The 20373-nt window shown below is 28.0% G+C and overlaps 6 protein-coding genes across 6 annotated transcripts; 2 read left to right on the top strand and 4 right to left on the bottom strand. All coding sequences in view use genetic code 12, as the record gives it.

Moving 5' to 3' along the window:
• Positions 1-63: 63 nt before the first annotated feature.
• URA2 (bifunctional carbamoylphosphate synthetase/aspartate transcarbamylase) lies at positions 64-6693 on the bottom strand (the record flags this gene model as incomplete). Its single annotated transcript, XM_051758199.1, has 1 exon — positions 64-6693. The coding sequence occupies one exon, from the start codon at positions 6691-6693 to the stop codon at positions 64-66; it is 6630 nt and encodes a 2209-aa protein (XP_051613780.1).
• A 2054-nt stretch (positions 6694-8747) lies between these two features.
• TRK1 (Trk1p) lies at positions 8748-11987 on the top strand (the record flags this gene model as incomplete). Its single annotated transcript, XM_051758198.1, has 1 exon — positions 8748-11987. One exon carries the CDS (start codon positions 8748-8750, stop codon positions 11985-11987), a length of 3240 nt encoding a protein of 1079 aa, XP_051613779.1.
• A 49-nt stretch (positions 11988-12036) lies between these two features.
• IMP4 (snoRNA-binding rRNA-processing protein) lies at positions 12037-12894 on the bottom strand (the record flags this gene model as incomplete). The annotated part of the gene is made up of 1 exon (XM_051758196.1): positions 12037-12894. The coding sequence occupies one exon, from the start codon at positions 12892-12894 to the stop codon at positions 12037-12039; it is 858 nt and encodes a 285-aa protein (XP_051613778.1).
• A 260-nt stretch (positions 12895-13154) lies between these two features.
• On the bottom strand, positions 13155-13616 carry KGF55_003405 (uncharacterized protein; the record flags this gene model as incomplete). The annotated part of the gene is made up of 1 exon (XM_051758195.1): positions 13155-13616. The coding sequence occupies one exon, from the start codon at positions 13614-13616 to the stop codon at positions 13155-13157; it is 462 nt and encodes a 153-aa protein (XP_051613777.1).
• A 322-nt stretch (positions 13617-13938) lies between these two features.
• Positions 13939-15314, bottom strand: MNT3 (Mnt3p; the record flags this gene model as incomplete). Its single annotated transcript, XM_051758194.1, has 2 exons — positions 13939-15003; positions 15306-15314. The coding sequence occupies 2 exons, from the start codon at positions 15312-15314 to the stop codon at positions 13939-13941; spliced, it is 1074 nt and encodes a 357-aa protein (XP_051613776.1).
• A 2486-nt stretch (positions 15315-17800) lies between these two features.
• KCS1 (inositol polyphosphate kinase) lies at positions 17801-20323 on the top strand (the record flags this gene model as incomplete). The annotated part of the gene is made up of 1 exon (XM_051758193.1): positions 17801-20323. One exon carries the CDS (start codon positions 17801-17803, stop codon positions 20321-20323), a length of 2523 nt encoding a protein of 840 aa, XP_051613775.1.
• Between the last annotated feature and the right edge of the window lie 50 nt (positions 20324-20373).

The following is a 20373-nucleotide window of genomic DNA, read 5'->3' as shown; positions in this document are numbered from 1 at the left end:
TTCGAAAACTCTTTAAACTTTTTATAAATTCCTTATTCTGTAAAAAAAACTAATTGGATTTGATTAAAAGTCAACACCAATTACCATAGCTAAAAGAGCCATTCTTATAAATAAACCATGTTTCATTTGTCTGAAATAAGCAGCTCTTTGATCAAAATCAACTTCTTCTCTTATCTCGTTAGTTCTTGGTAATGGATGCATGACACACATATGTTGTTTAGCATCTCCTAAAATTTTATTATCAACAATATAAGTATCTTTTAATCTATGATATTGATCTTTATCTTCAAATCTTTCTTCTTGAACTCTTGTACAATATAATACATCTGATCTTGCTAATATATCTTTAGTTAAAACTTCTGATTCAGTAACCAACATATTATTTTTAACTAATAAATCTTTAATTTCTTTTGGAATTTCTAATTCTTTTGGAGCAACTAATTGAACTCTAACATGATAATGTTTTAATAAATGACATAATGAGTGTACTGGTCTACCATATTTCAAATCACCCATAAAAGTAACAGTTATACCATTAACAGTACCTAATTCTTCTCTAATTGTAAATAAATCTAATAAAGCTTGAGTTGGATGTTCTTTTGATCCATTACCAGCATTAATAATTGGTACTGGTGAATATTTAGCAGCAATATCAGCACTTTCTTCTTTTGGATGTCTTAAAACAACTGCATCAGCATAACATGATAAAGTTCTAATTGTATCTTGTAATGTTTCACCTTTTTTAATTGATGAAGAATGAGAATCAATTGCAACAACTCTACCACCTAATCTTTGCATAGCAGCATCAAATGAAGCAGAAGTTCTTGTTGATGGTTCATAAAACATTGTTGCTAAAACTCTACCTTTTAAAATATCTAAAACTCCTTGTCTTTCAACTGCTAATCTCATTTCTTGAGCAACTGTAAATAATGAATGTAAATCTGATCTTGTAATATCTTTAACTGATAAAATATTGTTTCTTAAAAATGTATTATTTTTTCTAATATAATCACTTAATGCAGCAATTTCTCCTAATGAACCAGCAACAGGTTGTGATACTAATTCTGAACCTAATTTTTCAAATTCTGCAGGTTGTGGTTCATTTTGATCTTTAACAAATGATGGACGACGTAAATTTGAAAATGATACTCTTTTTTGATTTCCTAAGATTGGAGATTGAGGTACTGATGTAATTGAATTAAATCTTGATCTTGAAGTAACTTCATTTTTACCTAATGCAGAATCAGCTAATACTGAACCATCTAATACAACTGTTTCACCATGGAATGAAACTCTTTCAATAGCTCCTCTTAATTTTAATTTATTGAAATCTGGGAAAACTGGTTTAACTTCTGAAAATCTATCTAAATCAATAACAACTTGTGCATCTTGTTTTGGAATATTGAAAATTTTTGAAGGTTTATCATGTAATTTATCAACAATATCATCTAATGTTAATTTACCCTTTTTAACAGCTGATAATAATAAAGGAATAGTTTCACTAACTCCCAAACCTGGTGTAATTGGTTCTTTAGTAGCTTTAGCAATTAAATATGGTAAAACACCAATTGAAAAACAATCAATATCTTTTAAATTTTGCCATAAATAATCTTGATCATTTTTACTTGGTATAAATGGATAATTTAATTCATCTTTTGAAATAAATAATGATAATACTGAAACATCTAAAGTAACATTTAATGACTTGTTTTTTGCCATAAGTATTAAATCTAAATCTTCTTTTGACGATACTCCTGTTATATGAATTGATCTATTATATAATGAAGCTAGTAATAAAATTGAAGCTAAATCAGTAGTTTTGGCATCTGTTATAATTGGTTTATTTGTTGGCCAAGCTGCAAATTGTGCACTAACTATAGAAATTTTAGAACCATCAATATCATTGAATGGAATAAATAAAGCACCAGCATTTTCAGCTGAATCAGCAACACTTTGTGAATTGGTTTCAGTAGCAGCAATTGAAACTGAATAATCAGTGAAAGCAACAGCACCAGCTTGATCAATGGTATCAATTAATGATCTGTAATCAGTTACTGCAACTCCATGTTGTGTATGTGGTAAAAATGCATTAAATGTGAAACCAGAAGCTAATGATTCCTTAGTAGTTTTTTCAAAATCATTTAATGAAGTAGCAAATGATGTAATATTTATTAAACCTGGAACAATTGAAGTACCATGAGAAGTTTGAGCATCTCTATTTGAAACTTCTAATGAAATATTTCTTGCAATAGCTTCAACTAATAATTTAGCATTTTTAACATTTGTAACTAAAGGAATTGCATAATCAACAGCCATACGACGAGATTCATAACCTTTTGACATATATGAAGCTGGACGACGGAATCTATTTGATGATGGTAAATTGACATATAAATCTATTAAATTGTTTGCTAAATGTTGAGTTAATGAATATTCTGATTTTTGATCTTCTTCTTTACTTAATACTTCTAAATAATGAACTGGAATATCATGTTCTTTAATAAAATCAGCAGTACCTGCAGTAGCAAAAATTTTATAACCTAATTCACTTAATTTAGCAATACTTGGTAATAATTCTTGTTTTTCTTTATATGAACCAATTGAAAATAAAATATTTTTTTTAGGTAATTTGAAACCAGTTGATAATAATGATTTCAAATAAGCTTCATATTTATTTTTACCAAAAGTTGCAACTTCACCAGTTGAAGCCATTTCAACACCTAAAACAGGATCAGCACCAGCTAATCTTGAAAATGAAAATTGAGGAACTTTAACTGCACAATAATCATCTGGTAATCTTTCACCTGGATATGGTATAATTGGTAAATCCATTATAGCTTTTGTAGCTAATTCAACTAAATCAACTCCAACGACTTTTGAAACAAATGGACAAGATCTTGAAGCTCTAACATTACATTCAATAACTTTAATATCATTATGTTTTGCAATAAATTGAATATTATAAGGACCAGTAATATCTAAAGCTTTACCAATTTTAGCAGTAGCTTCAACAATTCTTCTAACAGTTTCTGGATCTAAATCTTGTGGTGGAACAATTAAAGTAGCATCACCTGAATGAACACCTGCATTTTCAACATGTTCAGAAACAACATGCATAATCATTTTACCATCTTTTGCAACTGCATCCATTTCAATTTCTTTAGCATTTTCAATATATTTAGTAATAACAACTGGATAATCAGGTGAAACATCAACAGCTTGAGTTAAATATGAAGCTAAATCATCTTTTGAATATACAGTATTCATAGCAGCACCAGATAAAACATATGATGGACGTACTAATACAGGATAACCAACTTTTTCAGCAAATTCTTCAGCTTCATCAATTGAAGTTAATTCTTTCCATGCAGGTTGATCAACACCAATTTTATCTAACATTCTTGAAAATTTATATCTATTTTCAGCTGAATCAATCATTTCTGGTGAAGTACCTAAAATTTTTACATTTTGTCTATATAATGGTAATGCAATATTATTTGAAGTTTGACCACCCATTGAAATAATAACACCTGCTGATTGTTCTAAATCATAAATATCTAAAACTCTTTCTAAATTAATAGTTTCAAAATATAATCTATCAGCTTCATCATAATCAGTTGAAACAGTCTCTGGATTATAATTAATCATAACTGTTTTAATTTTATTTTCACGTAATGTTCTAATTGCTCTAACAGCACACCAATCAAATTCAACTGATGAACCAATTCTATAAACACCTGAACCTAAAACAATTACACCATTATCATCAAATGAAACATCAGAAGAATCAGCATTATAAGTAACATATAAATAATTTGTAAAAGCTGGGAATTCTGCTGCAACAGTATCAATTTGTTTAACAAATGGAATAATACCAGCATCTTTTCTTAATCTTCTAATTGCAACTTCATTACTGTCAACAAATTTAGCAATTTGTCTATCTTCAAAACCTAATTGTTTTGCTTGTCTAATTATTGATACAGGTAAATTTTCTTTTTTACCATAACTTGTAATTTTATCACCAAATTTAATTAATCCATCTAATTTATTTAAAAACCATTTATCAATATTTGTTAATTTCCAAACTTTATCAACTGAATAACCATCAGATAATGCATTAGCAATAGCAAATAAACGTTGATCAGATGGAGTTTGTAATTCTTGATCTATATCAATAGACATTAATGCAGCAGTTTTATTAAATCCTAAATTATGATAATCTGTTGATCTAATTGCTTTTTGAATAGCTTCTTCAAATGTTCTACCAATTGACATAACTTCACCAACTGATTTCATTGATGATGATAATAATGATGAAACTCTTGTGAATTTTTTTAAATCCCATCTTGGAATTTTAACAACAACATAATCTAATGATGGTTCAAAACATGCACAAGTTGATTTAGTTACATTATTTTGAACTTTATTTAATGGAATATTTAAACCTAATTTTGCTGCTGTATAAGCTAATGGATAACCAGTTGCTTTTGAAGCTAAAGCAGAAGAACGTGATAATCTTGCATTGACTTCAATAATACAATATTCTTTTGAAAAAGGATTTAAAGCATATTGAATATTACATTCACCAACAACTCCTAAATGTCTAATAACATTAACTGCAGTAGTTCTTAACATATTATAATCTTCATCTGATAAAGTTTGCGATGGTGCAACAACAATAGAATCTCCAGTATGAATACCTAAAGGATCAAAATTTTCCATATTACAAACAGTAATACAATTATCAAATGCATCTCTAACAACTTCATATTCAACTTCTTTCCAACCTTTCATTGATCTTTCAACTAAAACTTGAGGTGATGTTGCAAATGCTTTATTACATAATGCAACTAATTCTTCTTCATTATCAGCAAATCCAGAACCTAAACCACCTAATGCAAAGGCTGCTCTAACAATTAATGGATATCCTATAGCATTTGCAGCATCAATAGCTTCTTTAACATTACTACAAGCTTCTGATCTTGCACATTTTTCACCAATTTCAGACATTGCACTAGCAAATAATTCTCTATCTTCAGTAGTTATAACTGTATCAATTGGAGTACCTAAAACTTTAACACCTAATGATTCAAATTCATCTTTTAAAGCAATACCAACACTTAAAGCTGTTTGACCACCAAAAGTACAATAAATACCATCTGGACGTTCATGTTTAATAACTTTTCTAACAAATTCTGGATTTACAGGTAAAAAATAAACTTTATCAGCTAATCCCTTTGAAGTTTGAATAGTTGCAATATTTGGATTAATTAAAACAGTATAAATTCCTTCTTCTTTTAAAGCTTTTATAGCTTGAGAACCAGAATAATCAAATTCACCAGCTTGGCCAATAGATAAACCACCAGAACCTAAAACCAAAACTTTTTTAACATCTTCTTTTGGATGAAGTTTTAAATTATCTTCAATTTTACCACCTGGAAATTCAACTTGTTTATAAATACCAGTTTTATTATGATCAATAACTGAATTAATAAAAACATCAAATAAAAATTCAGTATCTCTTGGACCAGGAGTTGATTCTGGATGAAATTGTACTGAAAAAAATGGTAAAGTTTCATGATAAATACCTTCATTTGAACCATCATTTGCATTAACAAATAATTCTTTCCAACCATTAGTTAAAGTAGTAGTATCAACAGCATAACCATGATTTTGTGAAGTTATATAACATCTACCTGAAATTGTTGAAGTACAAGGAATATTATGACCACGATTACCAAATTTTAATTTCAAAGTTGAAGCACCAGTAGCTCTTGCTAATAATTGATGACCTAAACATATACCAAATACAGGAGTTTTAGCTTCTTCTAAAACTTTTTTCAATACTTCAACTGTTTTATTCATAACTGCTGGATCACCTGGACCATTTGAAATAAATAATCCGTCATATTTTTCATTTGTAAAATCATAATCCCATGGAACAACTAATACTTCAACACCTCTTCTAACAAAACATCTAATTTGATTATATTTCATACCAACATCAATTGCAATAATTCTAATTGGTTTTCCATCTTTACCTAATTTAATATTTTCCTTTGGTGAATATAAAACTGGTTTTTTTATAGATACATCAGCAACTAAATTTTTAATATTTGGATCATCATATTCAGGAATATCAAAATATTTTTGCCAATTTCCAGATTTATCAGATAAAATTTCTTCTGATTTAAAATTTGATTTTTGTAAAGCTAATCTACCTAAAGTTGAACCTTTTTCTCTTAATCTTTTAGTTAAAGCTCTTGTATCAACACCATAAATAGCTGGAATATTTTGTTCTTTTAACCATTGACCTAATGATGATTTAGCTAAAAAATGAGAATATTCTTCAGTATAATGAGCAACAACTAAACCTGCAATATGAATTTTAAAAGATTCAAAATATTTTGGTAATGCAGGAAAATAATCATCATCTTTTAAATCTCTATCTGGTACACCATAATTACCAACTAATGGATAAGTTATAACTAAAATTTGACCTTCATAAGATGGATCAGTTATAGATTCTGGATAACCAACCATACCAGTTTGAAAAACAACTTCACCTGCAATAGGTTTTTCAGCACCGAATGAATAACCTTGTAAAGCAACTCCATCATAAGTCTCCAAAGTCATCAATCTATCACCAGTAGAATCCATTGGTGGAGAAATTGGAACAGACACTTTAGCCATCTTTTTCAAAAATTTAAAAATTAAACAATATAAACTCTAATTCTAGTAAAATTATTCTTTGGAATATCCAATTTGAAAATATGTCTCTATAATTTTGATTGAAGGGGGGAATTCAAAATTGAAACTTGATTGATATTATTTCTAATTTGAAAATGAAAAATTTGAAACTAGATTAGCTAAAGAAAATCTCGAATGTTAGTATCAACAACTCTAAATTCAAACTGTCTTTATGTATTGTTTTGTTTTTGATGAAGAAGATGCAAAGGAATGGAATAGTATTTGGTTGTGAAATGAAAAATCAATAGAATCACGTATAACTTGATTTCTATTTTTTTTTTTTTTGATACTGCATTCCCATAGTTAAAGTTTCTGAAACCATCTCATCGCGGTTAAATAGTACGGAGTATTTCATGAACTTTCAGGATAATGATTCGCTTTAATATCAACTTCTTCAACACTTATTACTCTCCATATCGTAGTGAAGTCCAAAATCAATACAAATATATGCAGATGAGTTTACTAAAACATACCAATGAAGAAATCCACTAAAATTTTTATTTGTCTGAACTAATTTCAATAAATAGATTGATTGAAATGGTTGATTGACCTAGAGAAGGAGAGAGAGAGAGAGAGGAAGGAAGAAGGAAAGGAGGAGGAAAAGAAAAGGAATAAAATAATGAAAAATGTAAAATGAAAATGAAATGAAAATTGAAAAATTAAGTGGTGATGATTTAAAATTATATTTATACAGCATACAATATTATTGATTTAATTATTGTGTAACTGAAAAAAAAAAAATTTTTATTGTCTAACTGTTTTAGTATTAAAATAAAATAATTATTATTATCATCTTCTTCCTCTTCATCTTACATAACTTAGTATTATTTTACTTTTGTAATACTTTATTATCTTTACGTCATTTTTATTGCAGTACAGTTATTTTTTTTTATTTGCAATTTTTATGTGTTTTTATAAAATTTATTCTACTCATTAATAAACTTGTATACTTCGACACCCTAACATAAATAGGATGACTTTCTGGATCAAGCTCCTTACTTTAGTTCAAAATTAATTTAGAATGAAAAGGTTTTGTTTGAAGATCCAGTGGAAAATTAAATTTAATTCGAGTTTAGGCTGTTACTCGACTTAAAATTAGCGCGAGGTTAAAAAAAATTAGTAACAAAATAATTAAGCTAACCTAACCAAATAAATGTAATTAAGATGAGATAATCTTATGTGGTACAAATTGAGGTAGTAATAGCCTATAAACTATTTAAAAATTTGAATTTTGAATATTAGAGGCGGTGAAACAGTTTAATACATAAACTATGACTTAATAACAATACAGATAGAATGAAGTTTCTTTTAGCGTCTTGTGTAAGCATTAGAAAAAGGGACTGAGATGACCCTTCGACTATCACAAAATAAAAAAATTGTATAAATTTGGTTGCAAAATATTTTCAAACTTTAAGAAATGATTGATAATTTAAATTAATCTTAAATGTATAAAGGCAATTGTAACTAGTCTAGTTTTAATCTTATATTCTTTTCAACGCTAATTTAACTTCTTCTCACGGATGTCGAAACTTCGTTATTTTGAAACCGGTATTGGGTTTTAAGGATACGTAAGCAGGAAGTAAAGCGAAAGCTTAAGCTGAATTTTTATTTGTCGAAGGTTGAGATACTATCCACAATCCATAGGATCGTTTGAAAATATTCTGTAATTTGTAAGTTGTTCGTAAGTTGATTTCGAAATCTGAAACAAAACTATGGCACGTGAAGCAAGATATAAAAAAAATAAAATATTTTTTTTTCTTAATTAAACTTTAATATGAAACGGTTTATAGCCTAATTAAACTTTAGATCAGTCCTTTATTAAGCATCACCAATATTTCAAATTAATTTAAGTCAACAATAGTTGTTTTACATATTGGTGGTGTTCACCTATCATTCCTTATTATACACCTTATTATTTAATCACTCAAACCAATAAAATCAATCTTTTTTCCATGTACATATAACATTCAAATAATCAAACCTAAGATCAACTTGTAATGACCAATTTTAGAGAATCATATAAAAAATTGAAGCGACTGTGTTTCAGCTTCGATTTTGGTCTAAATGCAAGAAATTTCATTCACAAGGTAGTATCTCATGTTTATCCATATGCAAAAATAGTATTACCTAATTTTAGAGCAGTTCATTATTTTTATATTATAACATTAGTATTTCTTGGGTCAATTTTAATGTATCCTGTTAAATCAATAGCTTATATTGATGTTTTATTTTTTTCAAGTGGTGCAAGTACTCAAGCTGGTTTAAATACTGTAGATGTTAATAATATATCATTATATCAACAAATTTTATTATATCTAATAACAACTTTATCAACACCAATTTTTATTCATGGTTCATTATTATTTGTTAGATTATATTATTTTGAAAGACATTTTGATGGAATTAGAGAAAAATCAAAATTAGATTTTAAAATGAGAAGATCAGCAACAATTTCAAGACAAAAATCTAATCCTTCACATGATGCAACTCGTGTAAATACCGCAACAAATAAAGGATTGGGATTTTATGATAAAGAAGAAGAAATAGAAAGTCCACAATCATCAACACTGACACAGCAAAATGCTGGACATGGCGCTGTGCAACATTATTCTGAACCATCAGACGAGGAAGAAGATGAAGAAGATGTAGATGATCAAAGACAAAATCAGCACAACAATGTATCAAATACCAAACAACAAGACCATGCTATAAAATTTGGAGCTCTACCGCATCCTAGAAGAAAAAAATCAATTGACCCGGAAGATATGCTTAGATCAATCAATATGATGAAACAAAAACAAAAAAGTCAAGAGAACGATAACAATCAACAGCATTCAAATAAATCCCATAGAGCTGAAGATGAATCTAATCCTACTGGTAATTCAATTCAATTTGTGAATATAAGCTCACCTTCAAGAACAAGAAGATCTTCACATAATATTAATCACCAGTTACAATCACCAGATATGGATGATCAACAAGATGATAATGATGATGACGATGTTTTAGTTATTAAACCTCCAAATGAAACAGAAAATTCAACAAGTCATGATCAAATTTTCACAAAAAAGAAAAACCCATCTCAACAAATTCAATTTGCAGCAGAATCTAAAAGATTACCACATTGGTTTCATAGTCCTAATGGGAATGGTGTAAAAAAACATTATAGACCTTGGACGAGTAAATTAAAAAAATCATTTTCAAATAGAAGATTTTCAAGTTATTCAAGTGAGGGAGATGATGATACTGATGGATCTATAGATTCTGAACATGCAAATACTGAAGATGAAGATGATGGGGACGATGATGACGATTATGATGAAAGAGGAGATACAGATTATGAGGATTTGGATAATGTATTAACTGATGCTGATAACGAAGAAGATGATGATGATGAAGAGGAAGATGATGACGAAGAAGTTGATCCAATATCTCGAAGCAAGAAATTATCTCAAACTAATCAAAATTCACCTAATCCAAATGATCAAAACGAGTCGAAACCTCATGGTAATAAAATCAATTTTGGAGATGATCCAATTCGAAATAAAAACAGAACCAAAATCCCAAATAGAAGAAGAAGAAGAAAAAGGAAATTTGGTATAAGAAAAATTAAAACACCTGTATTATCAAGAGCAACAACATCATCTAATAGAGAAGGTTCAATAAGAAGTGTACATAGTAATGAACCAGATAATAATTCAATGGGAGGATTATCAAGAACAATGAGTGGGAATTATTTATCATGGACACCAACTGTTGGTAGAAATTCAAATTTTATCAAATTAACTGAAGAACAAAAAGACGAATTAGGTGGAATTGAATATAGAGCAGTCAAATTATTAATTAAAATTGTTGTTTTATATTATTTAGGATTCTTATTACTTCCCTCCATAATGTTTACTATATGGGTTTATTGTATGCCAAATTATAAAAATATGTTAAATGATGAATCAATTGTACCAGGTTGGTGGGCATTTTTTACAGCTCAATCATCATTTAATGATTTAGGTTTAACTTTAACTCCAGATTCAATGATATCTTTTAATCAAAATGCATTTATTCAAATTGTTAGTTCATTTTTAATTGTTATTGGAAATACGGGTTTCCCTGTATTTTTAAGATTTATTATATGGGTAATGTTTATAACTGCAAAACCATTATCTTTATATAAAGAATCTTTAGGATTTTTATTAGATCATCCTAGACGTTGTTTTACTTTACTTTTCCCCCTGGTTCCAACATGGTGGTTATTTTTAATATTAGTTGTATTAAATGGTTTTGATTTAATTATATTTTGTATATTAGATCTAAAAAATGCAACATTTGATGGAATTCCAACAGGATATAGAGTATTAAATGGATTATATCAAGCTTTTTGTACAAGAACAGTTGGATTTTCAGTAATGGATCTTTCTGAATTACATGCAGCTACTCAAGTAAGTTATTTAGTAATGATGTATATATCAGTTTTACCAGTTGCAATGACAGTTAGAAGAACTAATGTTTATGAAGAACAAAGTTTAGGAGTTTATGCAAATGAAAAAGAAAATGAAGCTGATGAAAATGCTCCTTCAAATTATGTTGGAGCTCATTTAAGAAATCAATTATCTTATGATTTATGGTATATTGTATTAGGATTATTTATTATATGTATTGCAGAAGGTAAAAAACTACAAAAACAAGAATTTAGATTTTCAGTATTTGCAATATTATTTGAAATTATAAGTGCTTATGGTACTGTTGGTATGTCATTGGGATATCCAGATGTAAATACTTCATTAAGTGGAAAATTTAATGTTGTTTCAAAATTAGTTATAATAGCAATGATGATTAGAGGTAGACATAGAGGTTTACCATATGCAATAGATAGAGCAATAATGTTACCTGATGCAGATATGAGACGTCATGATAGAGTTCAAGAACAACATGCATTACAAAGACATAATACTATAGAAAGAACAGGAACTACTTTAGGTAGAGTTGCAACTTTTGCAAATGGAGGACCAATGGATGGTGGTGAAAATTTAATAGGTAGGGTATTAACTAATTTGGGGAATTTAAGAGATAGACGTAAAAGTCGAACTAGTTCAAATGATGAAGGTCATAATTATTTTAGAAGTAATCATAATAATAATAATAGAGAAAATGAAAGTGGTCCAAATACTGAAGAAGGAAGTGATCAATCAACTCATTCAAATATGCCTCGTTATTTAGTAACTACAGTTAGTCATGTGTAAAATCCTTTCAAAAAGTTGTAAGCATCTTCTAAATGCATATTTATTCATTTCATAAATAATTTTTTCTATTTGCTGTACGTATAAATCTTCTTACTTGCCATTCAATATCAGCATCTTTATTATCAGGTAAACCTAATTTAATTTCATATAATTTCATTTCAAATCTTGGACCAATTTCACTTATTTCTATTCCATCTTTTGTTTTAACATATATATGATGTCTTACACTTATATAATCACCATTATTTATAAAACTTATAACTCTTGAATTATCTTTTTTAACACCTGGTGGAAATAAATGTTGTAAAATTTTAACAACTCTTTTACCTAATTTAGTATTAAAATTTTCAAATATTAAATGAGGATAAGCTTCACTTATATTACCTAAATTTGGTAAATCATGTCTTAATTTAACATTATGTAATGTAAAAATTGCTGATGGACCATGTGGGAAATGACTTATTGTTATTGATGTTGGAACACCTCTATGTTCATGTAATATTATTAAATCAGATATTGAAACTCTTGAACAAGTTTTAACTAAATCATTTATAATATAATTACCACGATTTAATTTTAAACTATTTGGAAACATTAAATTTATTTCTTTTGAAAATTGTAATAATTTAACACTTGGATTTCTTGATGTTGTTATTAAAATTTTTGGATCATTTATTCCTGATAATGCACTATATTCATCATCTATTTCAATTTCTTCTTGAATACTTTGATCATATATGAAATCTTTTTGTAATTTTTCATCTTCTGCTACTTCTTTTGATAATGGTTTTCCTGATGCTAAAGCTGATTTTAATTGTTGTCGTTTTTCCGTAAGACTAGCCTCTTGTAGTTGTAAAGCTTTTCTATATAGATATTCTCTTCTTTCTCTAGCTTGTTTTCTGATCATAGTTGTTGAATCGTGTTTTATGTGTACTTGGTTAGTTTATGTCTAGAGATGAGAATCTTAAAAATAAATATTTACGATACTAATATATTTATTGTTTTTGTGTAAGTTTCAAGATCGAACATTCATTTGAGCCTGGAGATTCACATCAGTAATCCATTAAGCTCGCGGATGTGTTCGCCTACTATACAGCCGGGAATAGTAACTTTGCATTAATTTAAAAGACTTTTATGGTTAACACAATTTGTAAGTAAACGTATACATTATATCAATATTTTCTCAAATTCATCCATATTCTCCAATTCATCTTGTTGATTAACTCTTTTCAAAACTTCCTTTTTAGAACTTTCTTGAATATATCCATCAATTATCAATTCATCTAATACATGATAAGCTTTATCAAATCCAAATATAATATCCAATTCACAAACATTACCATATATTTTATCCATTTGTTCAACAAATCTATGTATAATTTCTAATCCAATTAATTCATTATCTTGATTATTTATACCTATTATAAAAAATAATGATGCATATCTTCTATATATAATTTTTAAATCTCTATATTCTAAAACATTACACATTTTAGCTCTTCTTGATAATATTATTGTTGATAATTCTCTTATTATTTTGGATTTTTCTCTTTGTGGTAATGTTTGATACCATTTTGATAATCTTGTTTTACCTTGTCTTGATATAAGAAATAGAAATTGAATTGCCATTTGAATATGTTGTAAAAGTTTGGTTTTGTTTGGAAAGTACTGTACTTAAATGAATATTGTAATGTAACAACACCTTAATTTGCCGCTGGCTATGAAATTAGTCTTAATATACAATCTTTGTTTTGTTATACTAAAATAATTTGGGATGGTTTTAAAGTTGATGTAATGATATTTTGGACTCAACTGTTCAAAATATTCAGATTTTCGTGTTACAAATTTAATCAACAGAAATCAAATATTGGTAGCGATCACTCCTATCATATTTACATTACTATTGACATTAAGAAATGATATACAAGTCTAAACAACAAAGTTCTAAAGTTTAACCTTTTAACAATTTCAAAAAGTGATTTGTACAGCTAAATTGGTTGTTCAGATTCACGTCATCTTCTGGGTCACAAACACATTTATTTTCCAAATAAATTTTAGAATTTTGAGGACACGCTGAAAAAGGTGGATGATAATATCCTACTTGATTAAACCAATGAAAATCTTCTTTTTTTAAACTTAGCATAAGACCGATTGTATGAATTGGTGCATCACCCCATCTCTCATAATAAAATCCTCCTTTTGAATCTAAAAATTTGAAAAATTCTTCATAAATTTCATTATTATTGAAAATATCTAAGTTTGCAATCTCAAAATTTGACCAGAAATGACATAAATTGTACCAATCGTAATCATTAAGTAAAGCATGTAACAACTCCGGTTTCAAGTTTTTTAATTTGATAAATTCCAATACATTTGACCACAAAGTAGGTATAGTTTCGGAGTATTCAAATAAAGAAATAACAAATCCATATTTTTTATCATTCACTTTTATAAATTTAAAAAGATCTTCATTGATGTCACATGTTAACTTTATATTTGGTTCAATTCTCCAATAATATTGATATTGTCTCACCATGGGATGCTTATAAAAAAATCCAGAAAAGTATCTACACATGTGTCGATAACTTTCCAAATTTCCATAAGGTACATCTGCAAAATTTTCTCTAATTTCTTGAGCTAAAGTTTGATTAATATGTGAGGGATACCACCAATGCTCAGTGGGAATCATTCCAAAATTAATTTTACCTTTTGTTATATACGAGCTGATCAAGTATATAAATTCATCTGTAAATGGTTCGTCATTTAAGAAGGTATAATCGTAATTGAACTTGTTGTTAAATCTATCTTGAACGATTTGAACTGTTTGTAAAACTTCATACATGTCCAGGTTACGACATAACATTAGAAATGTAGCATTTTCTCTTGGATAACTTACTGACGATTTTTCAATACAAATATTTGAAGTTTGACAATTTGCGTGGTGAATTGATAGATAAGTTTTGAAATTTATATCGTTTTCATACATATAACATTGTGAATTTAGACTTGAATCATTCTTGAAATTTAGTACAATGTTGCTTTTACCGTTGAATAATATTTTGATGTAAATTCCAAATAATAGACACAACAAATAGCCAATGAATTTTCTTTTAGATATCATGAAGCTGACTCAAAACATTCAACCATGATGCTTGAGGTTGTTGTGACCTCTATTTTTTTTCGTCAATAGGTTCGATCTAATAATCATTATATTGTACACAAAATATAAAAGACTGTTTTGTATGAATTTTAAATCGAAAATACTTCTCTCTACTCACTTTCTTATACAATATCTTTTACATACCTTGATGTTCATACCAATGCCATTTTTGACAAGGTTCGGGGAATAATTATGTGACTATAGAATATCGAAAGCAACGGTGAAACCTTAAATATGAGAAAACAAATCTGTACTTTCAAATATGGCAACATGGAGCCAATTTGAAGGTTATATTACATTGATAATAAATTGAGTGATACATATAATCACCCGGTATCATGAACGATTAGTGTCGGATATAAAGAGTGTGTGTGGAAACGTCAACACTACGATAGCTCATTAGTCCTAGGAATTCATTGAACAAGGGAAAACGATTAAGAATACCAACAATAATTATCAATCGACCGAGTTTGAATACAGATTACAAACAAATAGAAACTATGAGCATTATGAATTCAATCTTATCCATTGAAAGAAAAGAAGAGAATTGAAAAGACTGGAAGAAGAATGTATTGAATTAGCAAGAGAAAGAAATTTTAGTTGCAGAACAGGTTCAACTTGTACATTTAGAGATAGTTCAATAAAAATTTCGAACAGTAGATGTAATTTAAGCAAAGAAATGACAGATTTAGTTTCAAGCTCTTTGCATAAGATTGAATCTGTCATTCATCATTTTTGTTGAATTACCTCTTAAACAATTCTAAAAGGAGTTGTATCTGCAAGTGAATTTAGAGGTAAAGGTAAGTTTAGATAAGAAAATTTGTGATATGCAATAGCTATCAATTCAACATCAATAGTAACTGAAACTTTAATAATGGAACTAACAATTTCAATGGAATTGGCATTTCCAACAACATCTTTAACAGCAACTATGGCAACAAAAACAACGATGATACAAACAATACAAACCAGTAAGAATTTGGTCCGTTAACATGATTATGCCAAATAATCATAATCACACTTTTTCAGCTATCTTTTATCACTGAGAAGCTACAGCTATTGCACTTTAAATAGCTTCAGTTTCTGAGTGATAAAAGATAAATGATTTTTCAAAAAATTTCATTTGCATCATGAAATTTCTGCTTCCTGACGGGACAACCATAAATTCTTAAGGTACTATAGAAATAAAAGGTTGAAAATCTAACCTTAACGTACATATATATCATTTTTCTACAATCACCAATAACTTGATTAGTGTTTCACAAAGTACCAACCTCCATGATCTTGTCTCATATACGAACGATACATTATACAAGACCTGAATTAAACGAATACATGAATTGAATTGATAGCTGAAAAATTAAAGGTTTATAAAACTAGCCTTGGTGGAACAACTGAAAAAATTACTGATACACCTACAATCTAAAGCATTTGTAAATCCATCAGCAAAATTTTGTTTGATTTTTTCACAGCAGTAGTTTGTTTAACCCAAATTATTGAAGTTTTACCTCAACATTTATCACAAGAGGTGATAGAATGTAACTTATGCATATCTTCCAACGAGAAGCTATTTATGAGATTGAAAGTAGCTTAAGGGGTTGTGAGAAAGATATTGTACTATAGTTTTTTGTAAGTTAAGTAAATCGTTATATCAAACGTACCTTAAGTTTACAGTGTATTGTATTGAATGAACTAAATTTCATTTTTAAATATTATATAAAATTGATTGCTGCAATGTTTCAGATTTTCTAATTGTAATGCACGTTCTTCATCAAGATCGTGGTATTAAAATTATTTCTTTTTTTTTTCTTTCTCTCAGATCTTACTTATAAAATAAAACAAATGTCAAAATATTATTATTATTATTACTTGATTTGAACAAATTTGGTAATTTGTAACTTTGATTTAAGGGGACCACATGGTTTATAAATTTTGAATTAAGATATTGTTCTTTGATTACTAACCCTTCGACTATTGTATTTTTTATCTGATTATTATGTCGATGTCTCGAGATATTGTTTTGTTTATAGTTTTGAGTAATGTTTCATACGATTTTTTCAATTATTTACGAAATATTGATTACTTGCTCGTTGTAGGTCGCTATTCTAGCTGCTACTACTTAGAGGTAAATTTGATGAATCCCTCTAAGAACGGTACAAATGCAAAGGTACATCAGTCTAAGTGATGGACAAGCCTTGTTTAACTCCTCAGAAAAATCATAAAAGTATGATTGTTAATTTCGTTTGTAACATTGGAAGTTCCACATTTTTCAAAAAAATCTAACTAAACATTTGAATTACTATTATGATTTATCAAACAACATGGGTCAGTGAAATCTGAATTTTGATGAGATTTTATTGAGATAAAATTAGTATAATGTTAATTCTATTTATATATTTTAATGATTATAAGTATTCTCTCTCTTGATATTTTTTCTTTTTCTAAAATTATTATTTCTTCTTACTTTCAGGATAACCATTATTATTAATATACAACGTTTTAATCACGACTAACGTTTAACTCTAAGCATTCATTAAAGACATTTAGTGTTTTTTCAATAATCACATCAACATTTAATTGTAATCAGAAAAAAGTACCATATGACTAGATCAAAAATATGGAGGTCAATAACTCATCAACTTCATTTAACATCATGAGTGGACCTTCATCAACAACAACATCAAATATGAAGAAAGAGACTAAACTGCAACTAGACTATGATTCAAATACAAACAAGTCAAAATCAGCAGAGATTCTAAGCCGGCATCCTCAATCCCAAGAAATTTCTGAAACAACAAAACATCAACAAGATCAGAAGAGTAAAACCATAGGACATAAAGTTGAATTCAATGATCAAGCAAGCGCAACTGATAAAATAGCCTCGAAAGATGAAACACTTCCAAAGGATAACGACAACCAAGAAATTAAAAGTGATAACAAAAGCAACATCGAAGACAGTGTACCATCATCAAGTCAAGAAAGATCACCTTCAGCCAATTCGGACTTACCTATACCCTCAAATCAACTTAGTGGGAGAAAAGCGGCAAGATCTTTAAGAATTTTCCGAGGTATTGATGAATCTGAATTTGTTGATGAAGAAGAACAAAATGAACAAAATAAACTACCTATAACAAGTCCAATTAAAGAAAAAATTGTTCCAGATGGTGGTATTGATTTGGAACCAGTGTCATCAGCAACTTATATTCCACATACTCCAGCAACACTTGAACATTACAATAAACATCATTTAAAACCAGATCAGGATCGTTTAGATACGACTACAATAACTAAAGAATTAGAAGAACCATTGACGCCAACATTGTTACCTAAACCTCAACATCTAACAGCAAATTTGGAGTTTGATCATGGAATTAATGGCGATATTACAAAAATTTCATCTGTTTATAATAATAATGTCAATGACAATGAACATGTTGTATTTGATGAAAATCAAATTCGGGACGATAACAAGGCTGAAAAAATCAAAAAGTACTCAAGATCATCCACTCCTGTTTTGGATATTCTTGTTCCTAAATTACAAGAATTTGAGAAAAAAGAAGTATCTGAACAAGTTATTGGTGAAGTATCAAAAGAAAAAGTCTCTAACGACACTAATGATATTAATGAAACGGTACAAGAATTTGAAGAAGATGAAGGTTCTGAATTTCCTTTAGCAGTTGAATTAAGACCTTTTAAAAATAAAGTTGGTGGTCATACAGCAATATTTTCATTTTCAAAACAAGCTGTTTGTAAAGCATTAGTTAATAGAGAAAATATTTTTTATGAAACTATAGAAATTCATCATCCTGAACTTTTAAAATTTATGCCTCGATATATTGGTGTTTTAAATGTAAGATATTCAAGTTTAATAAATGAAGTTGAAACAAAACAAGAAAACGAACCAATTGCAAGCACATTTGAGCATGATGAGGAGTCTGCATTGATAGAACAAACAAAACCTCACAATCATAGAAGACAATCGGAAAATATGCCACCAGAAGTTGTTTTAGATGACAATAAACATATTATACCAGATACTTTATGGAAACATTATTCAAGTTCGTTACCATCACCAAAATATTCAAATTTAGAAAGTCATAGTCCTGTTCCTAGTTTAACTAATTCTCCAATGCAAAGACCAAATCCTGGATCAACATTAGTTAATACAGAATTACAAGTACAAGTTTTACAAGAAGTTTTTCAACCAATGAAATTACATGATGAATTTTTTGAAATGGATGAAGATAGAGAATTTACAACACCACCATTAAATGATAATAAAGAATCAACTCCAGATAATGAATTTGATAAAAATGAAGAAGCCGTCATACCATCTTCACCTGATGTCTTATTACGTAAACATACAAGATTTGAAAGATTTATTTTATTAGAAGATTTAACATGTAATATGAAAAGACCATGTGTATTAGATTTAAAAATGGGTACAAGACAATATGGTATAGAAGCAAATTTAAAAAAACAAAAATCTCAAAGACGTAAATGTTTTATGACAACATCAAGAAAATTAGGTGTAAGAGTATGTGGATTACAAATTTTTAAACAAAATAAACAAAGAATTATAAAAGATAAATATTTTGGTAGAAGAATTAAAATTGGAATACAATTTTGTAAAATTTTAGCAAAATTTTTATATGATGGAGAATCAATTTTTTCAATATTAAATAAAATTCCAAAATTAATTTTAATGTTAAATTCATTATTTAAAATTTTTAATAATTTACCTGGTTATAGAATGTATGGATCACTGATTTTATTAATGTTTGAAAGTGGATCAGTATATAATCAAGTTAAAGTTAAAATTATCGATTTTGCTCAATCTGTTGTATCAGAAGAAGAAAAAGAAAAATCAAATATTCCACCATATCATCCAAATTTAGTTGATAAAGGTTATTTAAAAGGTTTAAATTCTTTAATTGAATATTTTATTTTAATTTTTCAAATTTTAAGTAAATCAAAATTGACAGATCCAAATGAAATGATTAAATGGAATGAGACAAATGAATATAAATTAATTAATAAAAATTGTCCTTGGTTAGATGATTATGCAGAATTGGAAAATGAAATTGATGGAGGAATTAATTTAATTGATGAAAATGATCCTTTTAATATTGATTATCCAATTAATGATACGAATGATGATGATTTATCAGAATGATTAAAATTAGAAAGTTTATAATGCCTTAAATAATATATATATATTAATAC

Source organism: Candida pseudojiufengensis (assembly GCF_024610245.1).
Source record: "Candida pseudojiufengensis strain CBS 10847 chromosome Unknown scaffold1, whole genome shotgun sequence".
Classification (NCBI taxonomy): Eukaryota; Fungi; Ascomycota; class Pichiomycetes; order Serinales; family Debaryomycetaceae; genus Lodderomyces; species Lodderomyces pseudojiufengensis.
The sequence above is the reverse complement of the archived record's forward strand: the minus strand, read 5'-3'. Positions and strand labels throughout refer to the sequence as shown.